We start from the raw sequence: 15082 nt of genomic DNA on the forward strand, positions 1-15082 counted from the left end.
TCACGCTTTTTTAAATTCATTTTTTAATTTAATTTTTTTAATTGAGATGGAGTCTTGCTCTGCTGCCCAGGCTGGAGTGCAGTGGCACAATCTCAGCTCACTACTACCTCTGCTATCTCTGCCTCCTGGGTTCAAACAACCCTCTCGCCTCAGCCTCCTGAGTAGCTAGGACTACAGGCGCGCGCCACCATGCGCAGCTAATTTTTGTATTTTTAGTAGAGACAGAGTCTCGCCATGTTGGCCAGGCTGGTCTCGAACTCCTGACCTCAAGTGATCTACCCTCCTCAGCCTCCCAAGCTGCTGGGATGACAGGCCTGAGCCACCACACCCGGCCTTTCCAATCACATTTTGACATGATGCCCATGCCTCAATGACAGACAACCAATGAAGTCTCCATAAGAGGCCCTGAAAACAGGATTCAGGGAGCTCCCGGAAAGCCGAGCACGTGGAGGCCGACAGGAAGGTGAAGAAGAACTCACCCCCATGCCACGAGGGCACCCCAACTCTGTGGCACCCCAACTCCGTGGACCCCAACTCCGTGGCACCCCTTCCACACCTTGCTCCATGTGTCTCTTCATGTGGCTGTTCATTTGTATCCTTTGCAATATCCTGTCTAATAACCAGTAAACAAACATAAGCAACCACTTCCCAGCAAAGTAATTGAACCCAAAGAGGGGGTCGTGGGAACCCTCACCTGAAGCCGGTGGATCAGAAATTCCAGAGGCCTGGAATTGAGACTGAGGGGAAGGAAGGGGCCGTCTTGTGGGACTGAGCCCTCACCCCGTGGTATGAGACGCTACCTCCAGGTGGATAGTGTTGGAATTAAACTGGAGGACACCCAGCTGGCGTCCACTGCGTGGTGTTGGGGAAAACCCTGCACCTTCGGTCACAGGAGTTTCCTGGTCAATGATTACTGTGGCGCTTTGAGAGCAAAGGAGAAACTTGGGTTTAGAGTTTTTCCTGAAACACATTCCCGAGGTCCCTAGTGGATCTGCCTTCTCCTTGCCACCTGCCAGAGTCTTACATTTGCTTTTAATATAAAATCCAAGGTTTCTGGCTGTAATTAGAGGGAATAGTAGGGGAAAATACATCTTTTCCATCTTCCCAGAAGCACGGTCCTGGTGTGTTAGTCTTTTCAATAGATTTATAATGATACTGAACTCAAAAGAAATCAAGAGCTACTAAAGAAGTTTTTTAGGATACCATATAATTAATGCCCTGGACCAACAGTTCCCTACCACGCACACAATGGCCTATTGTGTCACAGCACTCAGGACAATTATATTTCCACACTAATTTTATCATTCAAGGTCAATACATCGCTAAGAAAATGAAACTGCTAATGTCACTCTCTGAATTTTTCCCACCGTTTTCAAAAGTTTCCTTCAGCAAAAACTTAGTTTCAAAAATATCACAGAGCAAAATGTTACATTCTATGGAAAACGTGAAGTGAGTAAAACCCAAGGAGTTTATAAATCCAAGGAAAGAAAAAGAGATCAGAAAAACAGACAACCAGCAGTATGTACTATGGGTGCAAGGTCACTTTGTAGCAGTTTGGTGAAAGGAGGAATTCTTCCCTCTGCTACAAAGACCAAGAAATACTTCACTGAAAGATGGGATAAAATTCAAGCTGGGAATTGCTAGGAGCGGGGACAGTCCCGGAGACAGAAACGCTGTAAGCCCCTGTGAGAACAGAGAAAAGAGCACACAGGACGAACTACAAATCTTGCATCAGGGCTCAGGTGCCAGCAGCCAGACAAGAGGAGTGATAAGCTGAGGAGTGCTGGAGGGGCTCTGGGCAGGGAAGCTGACCAGATCCAGGAGGCCTGGCAGAAAGACCCCTCAGTGAGGTACAGAGACAGCACCAGGGAAGCCAGGGTTGAAACGAAGCTGGAACCTGCCTGGGCCAGCGTTCGCAGCCAGCTGGACCACGGAACTCTGTCACTGCAGTGATGAATCCATTATCCTAAGAATCAACAGCTGTTTAGGCGTGTGTGTGTGTGTGTGTGTGTGTGTGTGTACATGTGTGTATGTTTGTACAAAATTTCTTTTTCTTGGAGAGGGATGTTATATGAAATCTCAATACAGAAAGAAGAGCAATCTTGATCTGGCATCATAAATTTTCAGCCAGGCATGGTAGCTCATGTCTGTAATCTCAGCACTTGGGGAGACCAAGCAGGGAGGATCTCTTGAGCCCAGGAGTTCAAGACCAGCCTGGGCAACATACTGAGACCCGTGTCTCTACAAAAATAAAAAATAAAATAAAATACAAAAATTAGCCAGAGGTGGTGGTGCTGTAGTCCCAGCTGAGAGGTGGGAGGATTGCTTGAGCCCATGAGGTCAAAGCTGCAGTGAGCCAAGATCACACCACTGCATTCCAGTCTGGGTGACAGAAGAAGACCCTGTCTCAAAATAATAAATAAATAAGATGGCCGCGGTGGCTCATACCTGTAATCCCAACAAGGTGGGATTTGGGAGGCCAAGGTGGGTGGATTGCTTGAGGTCAGGAGTTCAAGACTAGCCTGACCAACATGGTGAAACCCTGTCTCTACTAAAAATACAAAAATTAGCCGGGCATGATGGTGGGAGCCCATAATCCCAGCTACTCGGGAAGCTGAGGCAGGAGAATCGCTTGAACCTGGGAGGCGGAGCTTGCAGTGAGCCAAGATCACACCAGTGCACTCTCGCCTGGGCAACAGAGTGAGACTCCGTCTCAAAAAAAAAAAAAAAATTTAAATTAAAAATAAATAAATAGGGCAGGGCGCAGTGGCTCACGCCTGTAATCCCAGCACTTTGGGAGGCTGAGGCAGGCGGATCACGAGGTCAGGAGATCGAGACCATCCTGGCTAACACAGCGAAACCCCGTCTCTACTAAAAATACAAAAAATTAGCCGGGCGTGGTGGCGGGCGCCTGTAATCCCAGCTACTCGGGATGCTGAGGCGGGAGAATGGTATGAACCCGGGAGGCGGAGCTTGCAGTGAGCCGAGACCTGCACTCCAGCCTGGATGAAAGACGGAGACTCCATCTTAAATAAATAAATAAATAAATAAATAAAATTTTCTATTTCTCCAGAGAACTTAAAGATAACAAAGCGTGAAAGTGTCTCCCAAAGGCATTCAATGCGACTCAGGTGCTCGTTAACAAACACAGTTGACCTTCATTAAGTTTCCCCTGAACCACAGCGCACTGAAGAGCCCGCAAGGTCCCCTGGCACCCCGGGATTCCCAGGCGCCACTCCAGGAGGCTGTGGGCCGAGCCTCCCAGTGCACACTGCTCGCAAGCGGCCACTGTGCTCTGCAATCTCCGAGTATAATGTCGCTTTGTCCACTCCTGCTGAGGCCAGGACAATCAATTAATTCTCTTTCCCCTATCTTAATACCCACATTCATATTCAGGCCACTGTTGCTGGCCAATAAAGCAGAGGAACTCTACAAATGAAGCCTTGCACCCAGGAGGCACCCATTCAGAGTCCTCCGTAGAGGTGACCATGTGGACCCACATGCACCTGGGGTTTTGCAGGTTGACCTTCCAGATACAAACCTTAACTGGCATTTCTCCCAAGATCTTTCGTTCAGTAGGAGCTGATGTTCATCTTAAATCCACCCTCACTCCACTCTAGCTCAGCACACACACACAGTGGAAACTTGAGAGCTGCTTGTTGAGTTGAACTGAATCTTGGGGTCCTACAATTGCTGAATGGTAAACCTTTTTAGAAGTGTCTATACCTATGGGAACAGACTTCTAGAGAAGCATTATCTCCTTTACACAACCTAAACCAGGGATCAGCAAATGTTTTCTGCAAAGGGCCAGACAGTAAATATGTTTGGCTTTCAGTGCTGTCTGGTCTCTGTTGCAATGGCTCAACTCTGCCATTTCAAGGTGAAAGCAGCCATAGACAATGCATTTAACTGTATGCATATGCATGTGGCTGTGCCAATAAAACTTTATTTACAACAACCAGCAGCAGGCCTGCGTCAGCCCCCGGATCTGTAGAAAGACCATGTAATTGACCAAATGGTCTCCAGTCACACAAACACTAATTGTCAGGTTGAGGGTCACCATATTAAGACCCCAAAAACCACTCAGAAGCCTCTCCTGAGTGAGGCTAAAACAGGAACTAATATAATAGGAAAGCCAGCTAAAATCTGACTCCTGACTGGGCACAGGGGCTCACCCTGTAATGCCAGCACTCTGGGAGGCCAAGGTAGGAGGATCGCTTTAGCCAAGGAGTTCAAGGCCAGCTTGGGCAATGTAGCAAGACCCTGTCTCTACAAAAAAAAAAAATTTAAATATTGACCAGGCATGGTGGTGCACACCTGTGGTCCCACCTACTTAGGAGGCCGAGGTGGGAGGACTGCTTGAGCCTGGGAGGTTGAAGTTACAGTGAGCTGTGGTTACCCCACTGCACTCCAGCCTGGACAACAGACTGAGACCTTGTCTCAAAAACATTAAATAATTATATAAATAAATAAAATCCCCCTGGCTCCACGTGTTTTGCAGGCTGTGCATTCACTTCTGCACCAATCTCTTAAGGCTTTTAAAAAATGTGCAGTCCTCGCAGGTCAGTCAAAAGTGTGGACCCTCAGCCACCCCTGTGGTCCCTGCCAAAGAGAGCTGTTCTCCAGGCCCACCCACAGCATCACCACAATTCCAACCTGAAGCAGCAACACGTATGACACAGCCTCCACCCATTCCCTAAGGAGCAGCTGTCATGGGGCTGGGGGCTGAGGCTTCTATGTGGACTGGAAGGAGAGAGGTGGGGGCTCGCGGTCCTCAGAGCTGAACTGTCCCTCTCATTCGGCACCTTCACCCACAAGCCACCTTTGTCCTTCACAAAAGCCACCTGGGCTCTGCCTTGGGCAGACAGCAGTCTGCATTCACAGGATGCAGGCCAATCTCTTAGCTAACTTCACCTGAATGAGCACTCACATTCTCCCTCCTCCAGGCACCAAGATTCCATAACCACAAACTCCAGCATCCTCTCCTGGGCTGCACTGCAGTTGTTCAAGTAAAGAGAAAGTTCTTAAACCAATTGCTCAGAATCTCGCCCGGGGCTTAGGAAAGAGCCTGCATGAGCAAAGCAGCATCTTCATTCGCTGCAGAGCCCAGCCTGGGTTCACGGCATCTCTGAGGCCAGAGAGGACCTGGAGAACCTGAGACCCTAAATCCATCATGAGCCTTTCCTTGAAAAATCCTTGCATTTCGGCTTGGGAGGGAGGGACCTGATCCACGGAGAAACCCGTACTCTAGGTCCTGAGCCAAGCAGCATCGAGACCTTGGGTTCCCAAGGGCAGGAAGACCAGGCTGTGAAGCTGAGCGGCCCTGGCACTGTCAGGGATCGACTGTGGGAGCCGCCTCCCCTCTGTAAGATGCTGTTTCCCAGTCTGTAGGACGGCAACGTTGATGCCTCCCAGGCAGAGATGTGAGAAAAGGATGTAGCCCAGGAGTATGGAGCCTGCACAGGGCCTGGCACGTGGCAGGAAGCCGCATACAGTGGCAATTACTGTAAGTGTTGGAAGCGCGAGTTTCGGAGGCAGCCGTTACACACAGGCCACACCTGCTCTCCCGCCACAAATCCCCCCACTACTCTAACATGCCCCAGTAGAACTCAAATGAGGCTTGAATTCCTCTTCCATATGACAACCTTCCAGCAAACAGTTCCTGGGACTGCGACTCCAGTCCTCTCTATTCCACACCACAGAACCCCCCCATTTTCTCAGTCCTGCCTTCTGTGACACAGATTCCAGGGCCATTGCACCCTGATCCCTTCTCAGGTGGGTCAGCCATCAGCATCCTCTAAAGAGGCCAGAGGCTGGGCCCATCTCTCTTCCACATCTTTGCCGTCCACCCATCCTTGGGTTCTGGCACCAAGAACGCTGGGGTCTGCAAGGCTCACGCCAAAGCTCAGCTGAGACAGATAGAGGAATTGTTTCCTCGCAGCTCGGGCAGAGGATGCCAGGGAAGTGCAAACGTGAATCAGCCTTTGCCTTCTGTGGGTGAAACCAGTCATCAACACCAACCCCCTGCTCGACTGCAAACAGCGAAGGAAGAAATTCAGTATGGCCGGGTCTCCCAGGTTGCTGAGCCCTCGGATGGCGGACGACGACTTTTATTCTCACTCTTTACCATGGTCACCGCGAGTGTCCCCCACCTTCCCTCCCCTCGCCATGGCCTCCCCATTTATTAGAGACTTGTTTGCTGGGGGCCCAGCTGAGCCTCCCTCCTCCCTTTGTAACATGCCTGCTGGTATAATCTCAGTGACAGGCACCCAAGGCCAGGAGACAAATGTTTGTTTAGCAAAACTCACATGGTGCTTCCTCATTCTGGCCGCTGTTCTGAGAACTTTGCCAGTCTTAACTTGCTGACTCCTAATAATGCTCAGACAGGTGCCCCTTTCTCCCCTTATTATACAGGAGGAGTCTGATGCAAAAGGAGGTGACACAGCCACGGCCACGGCTGTGGTCAGCAGATGCCCTGATCTCCAGAACCTGTGCACACGTCACGTGGGTGAGGGACGCTGAGCCTGCCAGTCAGCCACCCTGAAAACAAGGACCAGGATGGATCCCACAAAATCACAGGGGTCCTTTAAACCCTTAGAAGAGGGATGCTGTAGAGGACAGACCTAACCGGACTGCCTTTTCGGAGAGAGGATAAAGCCAGGAAATCAGGCAGGCTCCAGAAGCCAGGCAAGTCTAAGAAACAGGTTCCTCCCTCAGCCTCCAGAAAGGAATGCAATCCTGCAAGCTTTGACTTGAGCCCAGTGAGAGACTCATTTGGGACTTCTGACCTCTGGACTACTTAAAGACAATAAATCTATGGTTTTAATTTTTATTTATTTATTTGAGACAGGGTCTTGCTCCATTGCCCAGGCTGGAGTGCAGTGGTATGATCATGGCTCACTGCAGTCTCAAGCTCCCAGGCTCAAGAAATCCTCTTACCTCAGCCTCCCACGTAGCTGGGACTACAGGTGCGCCCCACTACACCTGGCTAACATTTTTATTCTTTGTAGAGACAGTCTCCCTGTGTTGCCCAGGCTGGTCTTCAATTCCTGGGTTCAAGCGATCCTTTCACCTCAGCCTCCTAAAGTGCTAGGATTACAGGCAGGAGCTACCATGCCAGGCAAATTTGTGTTGTTTTAAGTAACTAATTTGTTATAGCAGCAATAGGAAACTGACACAGATTTTGGAACTGGGAGCAGAGAGAGGCTGTTACGAACATGGAAGTGGTTTTAGAACTGGGCAATGGCAGATCTGGGAGGATTTGAGGATCATGAGAAGGCAGCCTGGATTGGCCTAAACAGATGGTTGGCAGGAAGATGCACATGAACAGCCCTGCTGGTGAGGAATCAGAAGGAAGCGAGAAGCATGGCAGAGAAAACCTGCATCCTCAGAGTGAACACCTCCACCAGGAGGAGCCAATTACAGGTGGAAGCCTGGGGTCGGAATGAGGACTGCGTTATCGGAAGTGGAGGAGTGAGGATGGGGTGCCAGAGAGCTCAGCTGAGTCGTGCCCCACAGCTGTGAGGGAAGCATAACCATGTGTGATGAAGTTGGATATTTAGCTGAGGAGATTTCCAAGCAAAGTGTTGAAGGTATGGATTTTTCTGGCTGTTTATATTAAGATGAGGAAGAACAGATAGGATGAGGGAAGAGAGCAGGACTTGGTGATGTGGGAAGTCCTCAGGCAGATTGCTGGGAGGCTCACACTAAGAGGTCCACCATCCAGAATGCCTGTGCTGGAGAGGAGGCCCTGGTGTGGCCACATAACCTTCTGCTGGTGCCTCAGAAGGACTCAAAGGCCAGAGGACTCTCAAGAGACCAGGATGTCTCACCTTTGCAGTGGCCACTATTCTGTCTGTCACAGCCTGGCTTCAGGCTCCCACAGACATGCCTCCATTCCACATGCAAAACGCACTCACCCTCTCCAACACCCAGTCCCCAGAGACACAGCTGGAGTTGGATGCCAGCATAGGGAAGCGGCTCAAGTCTGGGCTCCCCGCTGCCTTCCAAGCTGGCTCTTCAGGGGCCAAGTGCTGGGGATGCAAACGTGAGTCAGGTAGTGCCCCCACTCCCACCACCCACCAGGCCACGGCCTTGAGAAGGGAAGGAAAACAAACGCGGAGGGCATTCTGTCTCCAGGGCTCTGGGGACCAGGTCTGTGCTGGGCACACCAGCCGCTTTCTCATCAGCCTGTCGTATTTTCTTCAAAGTAATGATCAGATGTGAAGCTGTACCACTCACTTCTTGCCTGCCTTTCCCCCTCCTCTGGAATCCAGAGCCTGCAGAGCAGCAGCCAGCCGGCCTGCTCACTGCTGTGGAACAAGTATCTGGCACCAGGGAAGCTCAGTTTATATTTGCCAACAACAGGCAACACTTTAGACTGTCCTGAGCAACCAGCAGACACAGAGGAGCACAGGGGTATGTTTTCGAGGGCTCTGCCTCCTCGCTGGGCAACCTCCTTTTGCTTCCCGGATGCGCCCACCCATGCACAGCAACCACTCCACATGTGTGTGCCCAATTAGACGAGGGCTGGGAGTGACAAGTGCCCCCTAAAACGGCATAATGAGATAAGTGAGTTGGAGTTGGCTGAACCAAGGTCTAAATCCCACTTAACTTCTGCTGTCTTCCCATCTTTTTTTTTTTTTTTTTTTTTTTTTTTTGAGACAGAGTCTTACTCTTGTCACCCAGGCTGGAGTGCAATGGCGCGATCTTGGCTCACTGCAACCTCCTCCTCCAGGATTCAAGCGATTCTCTTGCCACAGCCTCCCAAGTAGCTAGGATTACAGGCGCCAGCCACCACACCCAGCTAATTTTTGTATTTTTAGCAGACACAGGGGTTCACCACATTGGCCAGGCTGGTCTTGAACTCCTGACCTTAGGTGATCTGCCCGCCTCAGCCTCCCAAAGTGCTGGGATTACAGGCAGGAGCCACCATGTGGCCCTGTCTTCCCATCTTTTTTTTCTTTTTTTTTTTTTTTTGAGATAGAGTCTCGCTCTGTCGCCAGGCTGGAGTGCAGTGGCGCGATCTTGGCTCACCACAACCTCCGCCTCCCTGGTTCAAGTGATTCTCTTGCCTCAGACTCCCGAGTAGCTGGGACTACAGGTGTGTGCCACCACACCCAGATAATTTTTGTATGTTTAGGATATAATAATTATTTATGTTAATAATTTTTTATGTTTATGCTAACATTTCACCATGTTAGCCAGGATGGTCTTGATCTCTTGACCCCATGATCTACCCACCTCAGCCTCCCAAAGTGCTGGGATTACAGGTGTGAGCCACCACGCCCGGCCCCATCTTTAACATGCAAATAATCACACCTCCCTCTGGAGGGCTGTTGTGTCAATGGAATAGGGTAATGTACGTCTACCCTGCCAACTCTCTTCTCCCTCTTCAGCTCCATCCTGCCTTACAGGCTACAAGCAGCCAGGCACTGGGTATACACCGACCCCCGTGCAATCGTTTTTACTATTAAACATCCTGTCACCCTCCGCACACCTGCGCCTCCACCCCAGCCCACCCTGCCTTGTGTTGCTAAAAGCAACTTTGAAAATGGTTCCTCCTCCGGCTGGTCCTTATCGTTCTGCCTCGGTTATGACAATTACAACAAAGACAACTTGAAAAGCAATGTCTGTGTGATGGAGAGAAAGTTTAGGAGCTAAACAAAAGAAGGAAAAGAATAAGGTCCCCTAAAAGTTAAATTCTGAATTTCCAATAATTATAGAAAAGGTATCTGTTCCTACCTCTCTTTTTCCTGCAAGTACCCAGTCAGGCCACAGACCACTGAGGAGGCAGGCAAGGGTGGCCTGTGTCCCTGCCAACTCTGGGCCAGGGCCGCCTGAGTACACAGGAAGTCAGGAATGTGGAGAAGGGGCCTGGTCACCCTCTGTTCTGAGGAGTTCTAGTAATTCACCCTTAGGATCTTTCGAACAAGCAGCAGCAGCCTCGGATGCCAGGAAATGAGCTGCTGCCCCCAGGAACGCTTCAAGACATCTAGGGCATCACATCAGCACAATTGCAAAATCCTCTGGTGATCAAGATTCCAGCTGCATCATGTCCTTGGTGCTGAAGAAGCAAGAGGCCAGTCGAAACAAAACTGCTACTTCATTCCCTCCAATGCAGGGGCTGTTCTAGCACTGCAGGGCAGCTCTTGTTCCAGAAACACCCCGTGTGGTAAGAGTCTGCCTCCAACGGCAGCCACTACAGGGGTTTCGGTTTGGGTCCCCCAATAGCACTCCTACATTAACCTTGCTACTTGTAAACCAAGGGCAGCAGTAAATCCCAGCCAGCCAGCGAAAGCAGCAGAGGGGCAAATCTTTGTACAAAAGCAAATTAGGTTCCATTTGACTTTGTAGAAAAGCAAATTGGGTTCGTGAAGTGGGTTCGATTTGACTTCTAGAGCATGCGTTCCATCGTTAACAAATGCTCAGTGTGAGGGAGTCAGCTCAGTGAACCTCACCCTGCAGCCTGGGGCGGAAGACAGAATTGGAGCAAAGATCCGGGAAATGCACCTCTTTACCCGGGGACATTGTTTTCACAAGATGATTGCCAATAAACTAGTCACGATGTTAACTGGGATAATAATAATGAAAAAGCAAGCATCAAAGAAGGCAAAAGGGAGGGGGAGAACTGGAAGTACCTCTGTGAGCTTCGTTAATTCAGTTTTAAAGAGAGAATTAATTATCATCTTGTTTATTCAGCATACTGTCGCACCCAAGATGGCAATTTAAGAACTCTGGACGGGGCCTTTGGGTATATGACTTTTTAAAATGCTGACATAAAAGAAGTCAGAACTTTCAGAGTTTCAGGCTTCTAAAAACTCACACTCATTGAAAATGTGTCACACGAATCCAGTTTCTTCACTTACAATATCTTATTCTTTTGTAAGGAGAAGGAAATATATTCCATTGCAATGCTACAATCACCAGTGTTATTTTCCAATGTTAAACAGAAAGCTTGAATTGAGATCTTCTAAGTTGTACTTTTGAAAAGTCACAAATACTACACACTAAAAATAACTCATTACCTATCTTACAAATGCTTCCACCGGAAGTCACTCCAAACCCATATGACGTATCTGAGCCAAGATCAAGCAGAAGATTAACTGTAAAAGGCAGATATGCTCCGGGCTGAGAGGTCCGGAGGCTCCAGTTCTATTTCCTCTCTCCTGAGTAAACCCAGCAGGGGACCACTCTGTGCCTCATTTTACTCTTTCTTAAAAAGGGGCTAATAACACCAGCTCTGCTCACCCCTCAAGTGAATCTTTTTTTTTTTTTTTTTGAGACGGAGTCTGCTCTGTCGCCCAGGCTGGAGTGCAGTGGCCGGATCTCAGCTCACTGCAAGCTCCGCCCCCCGGGTTTACGCCATTCTCCTGCCTCAGCCTCCCGAGTAGCTGGGACTACAGGCGCCCGCCACCTCGCCCGGCTAGTTTTTTGTATTTTTTAGTAGAGACGGGGTTTCACGGTGTTAGCCAGGATGGTCTCGATCTCCTGACCTCGTGATCCGCCCGTCTCGGCCTCCCAAAGTGCTGGGATTACAGGCTTGAGCCACCGCGCCCGGCCTCCCTCAAGTGAATCTTAAAGGAGATCATGTTCCTACGGGTACGTAAAAACTGAAAATACTCAACAAAGCAGCCACCGAGGAGCGTCTCTGGTTCCCAGGGCAGCAGAGCAGGAACGCGGGGCTCGGGAGCAAAGGCCGCTCAGGTACACAAGTGACCAGCGGGTTCTCTGCAAACTGGATTGTCGCTGAGGTCACTGAGTGGCTCAGCAGGCAGAGCTCAGCCCAACCAGCAAGGGAGGACGAGGGGGAAACCCCGAGAAGAAGGCATCTGCTGTCCGAGGCCGGGACCCTGTGCGCGGCCGGGTGCCCTGCTGGAAGCCCCGCGCCCCCGGTCCCCGGCGGAGCCCCAGAGCGGCGTGGCTCAGGCGGCGCCGGCCTCACCTGCGGTGTCCCAGATGGAGATGTTGTAGGAGCGCCACTGCTTCAGGTAGAAGGCGCCGCCCACCGTGCTGACCGTGTCCGGGAAGCGCCGCTCCATATACCGCTGCAGCAGCGACGTCTTCCCCACGTTCATGTCCCCCAGCAGCACAATCTTGCTGTCGGGCTTCCTCATCTTCCCGCAGGAACCCCCGGCGCCCCGCACCCTTTCCCGGAGGCTGGCCGGCTCGTGCGCCCCGCGCGCAGCTGGTGGAGCGGACCCTGGACTCGCCGCGACCCGGTTCTCGGGAACGCTCCGGGACCTTCGCCTCCGGACGCCCGGGAGCGCAAGAGAGGAAGCGCGTGTGCGCGCCCGGGCAGGAGCTGGCTACGGAGCCCGGAGCGCACGTCGGGGGCCCGGACCGCGGCGGCCTCGCCCCGCCCCCCGGGCCCTTTCACCGCCCCGGCCCCGCCCCATCCCCTTCCCCCCACCGCCCCCACCCCGCCCCTGCCGGACCTCGCGCTTTCGCAAGAACGGGAGTTCTCCAGCCGAGGCTCCGGACTGCTGCAGGATGGAAAATGAAAGTTCTGGGAGCACCTTCCGCGTCTCCGCTTCTGCACGGTCGGGGCTGCGGTGCGAGGAGCCTGGCCGCGGGGCCGAGCGAGGTGGAAGGGCCGGGGCCCTTGGGGAACCCCCTTCTCTCTTCCACGCTCCTTTAGGAGAGGAACACGTGAGAGCGTGTTCCTCTCACGCTCGACCCAGCGCCTTTCCAGCTGCGGTCGATTTGCTTCTCCGCGTGCGTGTAAGTGCAACCACCCTCAAGGTCATTGAAAAAGTTTGCTTTAAATGAGCGTCTGCGGAGCCCGTCCTGAGGCTCTCACTGTTAGAGATTAGAGATGGGGGCGCTTTCTAGTGGAGGGTTTTGCTTGTGGAGGATTTTGGTTTTGCTCTTTGACTTTTGCAAGAAGCCTTTTATCCTATTTTGTACCTGAAAAGTGGACAGTCATCTCCATTTATGGCTTGGAATGAAAATTTGACTATGGAAGTTGCAATCGCTACTTGAGAAATATTTCCTCCTTTTTTTTTTTTTTTTTTTTTTTTTTTTTTTTTTTTTTTTTTGACACGGAGTTTTGCTCTTGTTGCCCTGGCTGGAGAGCAGTGCGCGATCTCGGCTCACTGCAACCTCCGCCTTCCGGTTTCAAGTGATTCTCCTGCCTTAGCCTCCCGAGTAGGCGGGATTACAGGCATGAGCCACCATGCCCGGCTGATTTTTGTATTTTTAGTAGAGACAGGGTTTCACCATGTTGGCCAGGCTGGTCTCGAACTCCTGACCTCGTGATCCACCCGCCCCGGCCTCTCAAGTCCTCCTTACTTTTTAGAGTAAACCTTGAAATGCTTTTAAAATATGCAGCGTGTGGAATTTGGTTTGTTGGTTGGTTGGTTGGTTGGGGTTTTTTAGAGAAAATGAGAGGTAGAATGGACTTTAAGTTGAACCCTGGGGACAGTGTCGCTCTGGCCGCTGGCCTGGCTGAGAAAGGCGGTGAGACCCTGAGCAGGTTAAAACCGGTGTCCTGTAAAGGGAAATAGGCCCGTTGCCTCCTTCGGTAGGTGCCCTGAGACTCCGACAAGGCAGGAATGCCAAGGCCTATCATACCTGCTCAGCCCTGGCACGTCAGGTTGCTGAGACTGAGCAGTGTGGGGCTGAGGTGGAAGTGGACCTTCTGGGGCATGGAAAATGCACCAGGAGACCCCGGCTCCTTCTCAGCCAGCACTGCTTCATCCTCAGAACAAATTTCAGTCAATTCGGCATTTATTCAATGCCTGTTGCATGCAAGTGACAACCTAAATAACAGAGAGGATGTCTAAAAGAAAAAGATACTTATTTTGCAATAGAGCATTGCAATAGAAATATGCATGCCATAGTAAACTTGTGCATATTCAGGGAGGCAAAGAAAGCAAAGGTTTTTTAAAAAATAAGGCGGACTGCACAATTGTTTGAAAATAATTATCTGTGGCTACAAAGATCCATAACGAAGGCAATGTCAGTTCGAAGTAGGACAGCCAGTGGCTGGGCCATGTCCTTGCAGGACTTGTTTTTTGTGGGAGATTGCAGTGACCTTTGTGCAAGGTTGCGGTTTTTCCAGAGAGTCCTTTTTGTTACCAGGCACAAGGACCCTCTCTTTGCCGAGCACGGTGGCTCACGTCTGTAATCCCAGCACTTTGGGAGGCTGAGGCAAGTGGATCACGAGGTCAGGAGATGGAGACCATCCTGGCTTACACAGTGAAACCCCGTCTCTACTGGGCACCTGTAATCCCAGCTACTCGGGAGGCTGAGGCAGGAGAATGGCATGAACCGGGAGGCGGAGCTTGCAGTGAGCCAAGATTGCGCCACTGCACTCCAGTCTGAGTGACAGAGCGAGACTCCGTCTCAAAAAAAAAAAAAAAAAAAAAAGAACCCTCTCTTCATGGCCTTCCCTGGCTCTATTTGTCAGGGTTTTCTTAACATTAGTGACTCCATTTCGATTCTGACAATTTTCACACAAGCTACAGTGCCTGGCCTGGGGTGACACAAACATGAATCAGGTTTGGTTCCTGTTGGCCAGGCGCAGTGGCACACACCTGTAATCCCAGCACTTTGAGAGGCTGAGGCAGATGGATCCTTTGAGCCCAGGTGTTCAAGATTAGCCTGGGCAACATGGGCAGACCCCTGTCTCTACAAAAAAGACAGAAAAAATTCGCCATGCATGGTGGTGTGCACCTGCAGTCCTAGCTATTCAGGAAGCTGAAATGGGAGGATCACGTTAGCCCAGGAGGTCAAGAGTGCGGTGAGCCGTGATTGTGCCACTACTGCACTTCAGCCTGGGAGACAATAAGACCCTGTCTCAAAAAAAAAAAAAAAAGTTTCGTTTCTGCCCTGGAGAGGGTCACAATGAAATAGAACGTGAATAGCTTTGTTTAAACAAACTAAACCAAGGCCACAAGGTTGTGAGTAGGTCTAAATGGCCCACTGCACAGGGACAATGAGGATGGGCTGGGACTCGAGCTTGGAGACCAGGTGATCCAACACGGATCAATGTGCACTACCCCCAGCCCCACAGAGTCACTGGCCACAAAGCGAGGAAGCAAAGCCCTGGAATTTCATGAAGCGCACACATCTTTTT

The 15082-nt window shown here is 50.9% G+C and overlaps 2 protein-coding genes across 5 annotated transcripts in view; one reads left to right on the forward strand and one right to left on the reverse strand.

The window, feature by feature from the left end:
- Nucleotides 1-12395, reverse strand: part of RAB20 (RAB20, member RAS oncogene family) — a 36822-nt gene extending 24427 nt beyond the window's left edge. Inside the window, exon 1 of the mRNA XM_001082373.5 lies at nt 11945-12395. Coding sequence (XP_001082373.2) covers nt 11945-12116 — 172 coding nt within the window. The 5' untranslated portion in view covers nt 12117-12395. The remainder of the gene's footprint in view (nt 1-11944) is intronic.
- NAXD (NAD(P)HX dehydratase) overlaps nt 12381-15082 on the forward strand; it is a 64615-nt gene continuing 61913 nt past the window's right edge. For all 4 annotated transcript variants that reach the window (XR_013407744.1, XR_013407747.1, XM_077974014.1 and 1 more), the window contains exon 1: nt 12381-12723. The gene's annotated coding sequence lies outside the window, so the exon portion shown is untranslated. The remainder of the gene's footprint in view (nt 12724-15082) is intronic.

The sequence above is a fragment of the Macaca mulatta genome, chromosome 17 (assembly GCF_049350105.2).
Source record: "Macaca mulatta isolate MMU2019108-1 chromosome 17, T2T-MMU8v2.0, whole genome shotgun sequence".
NCBI classification, from domain to species: Eukaryota; Metazoa; Chordata; class Mammalia; order Primates; family Cercopithecidae; genus Macaca; species Macaca mulatta.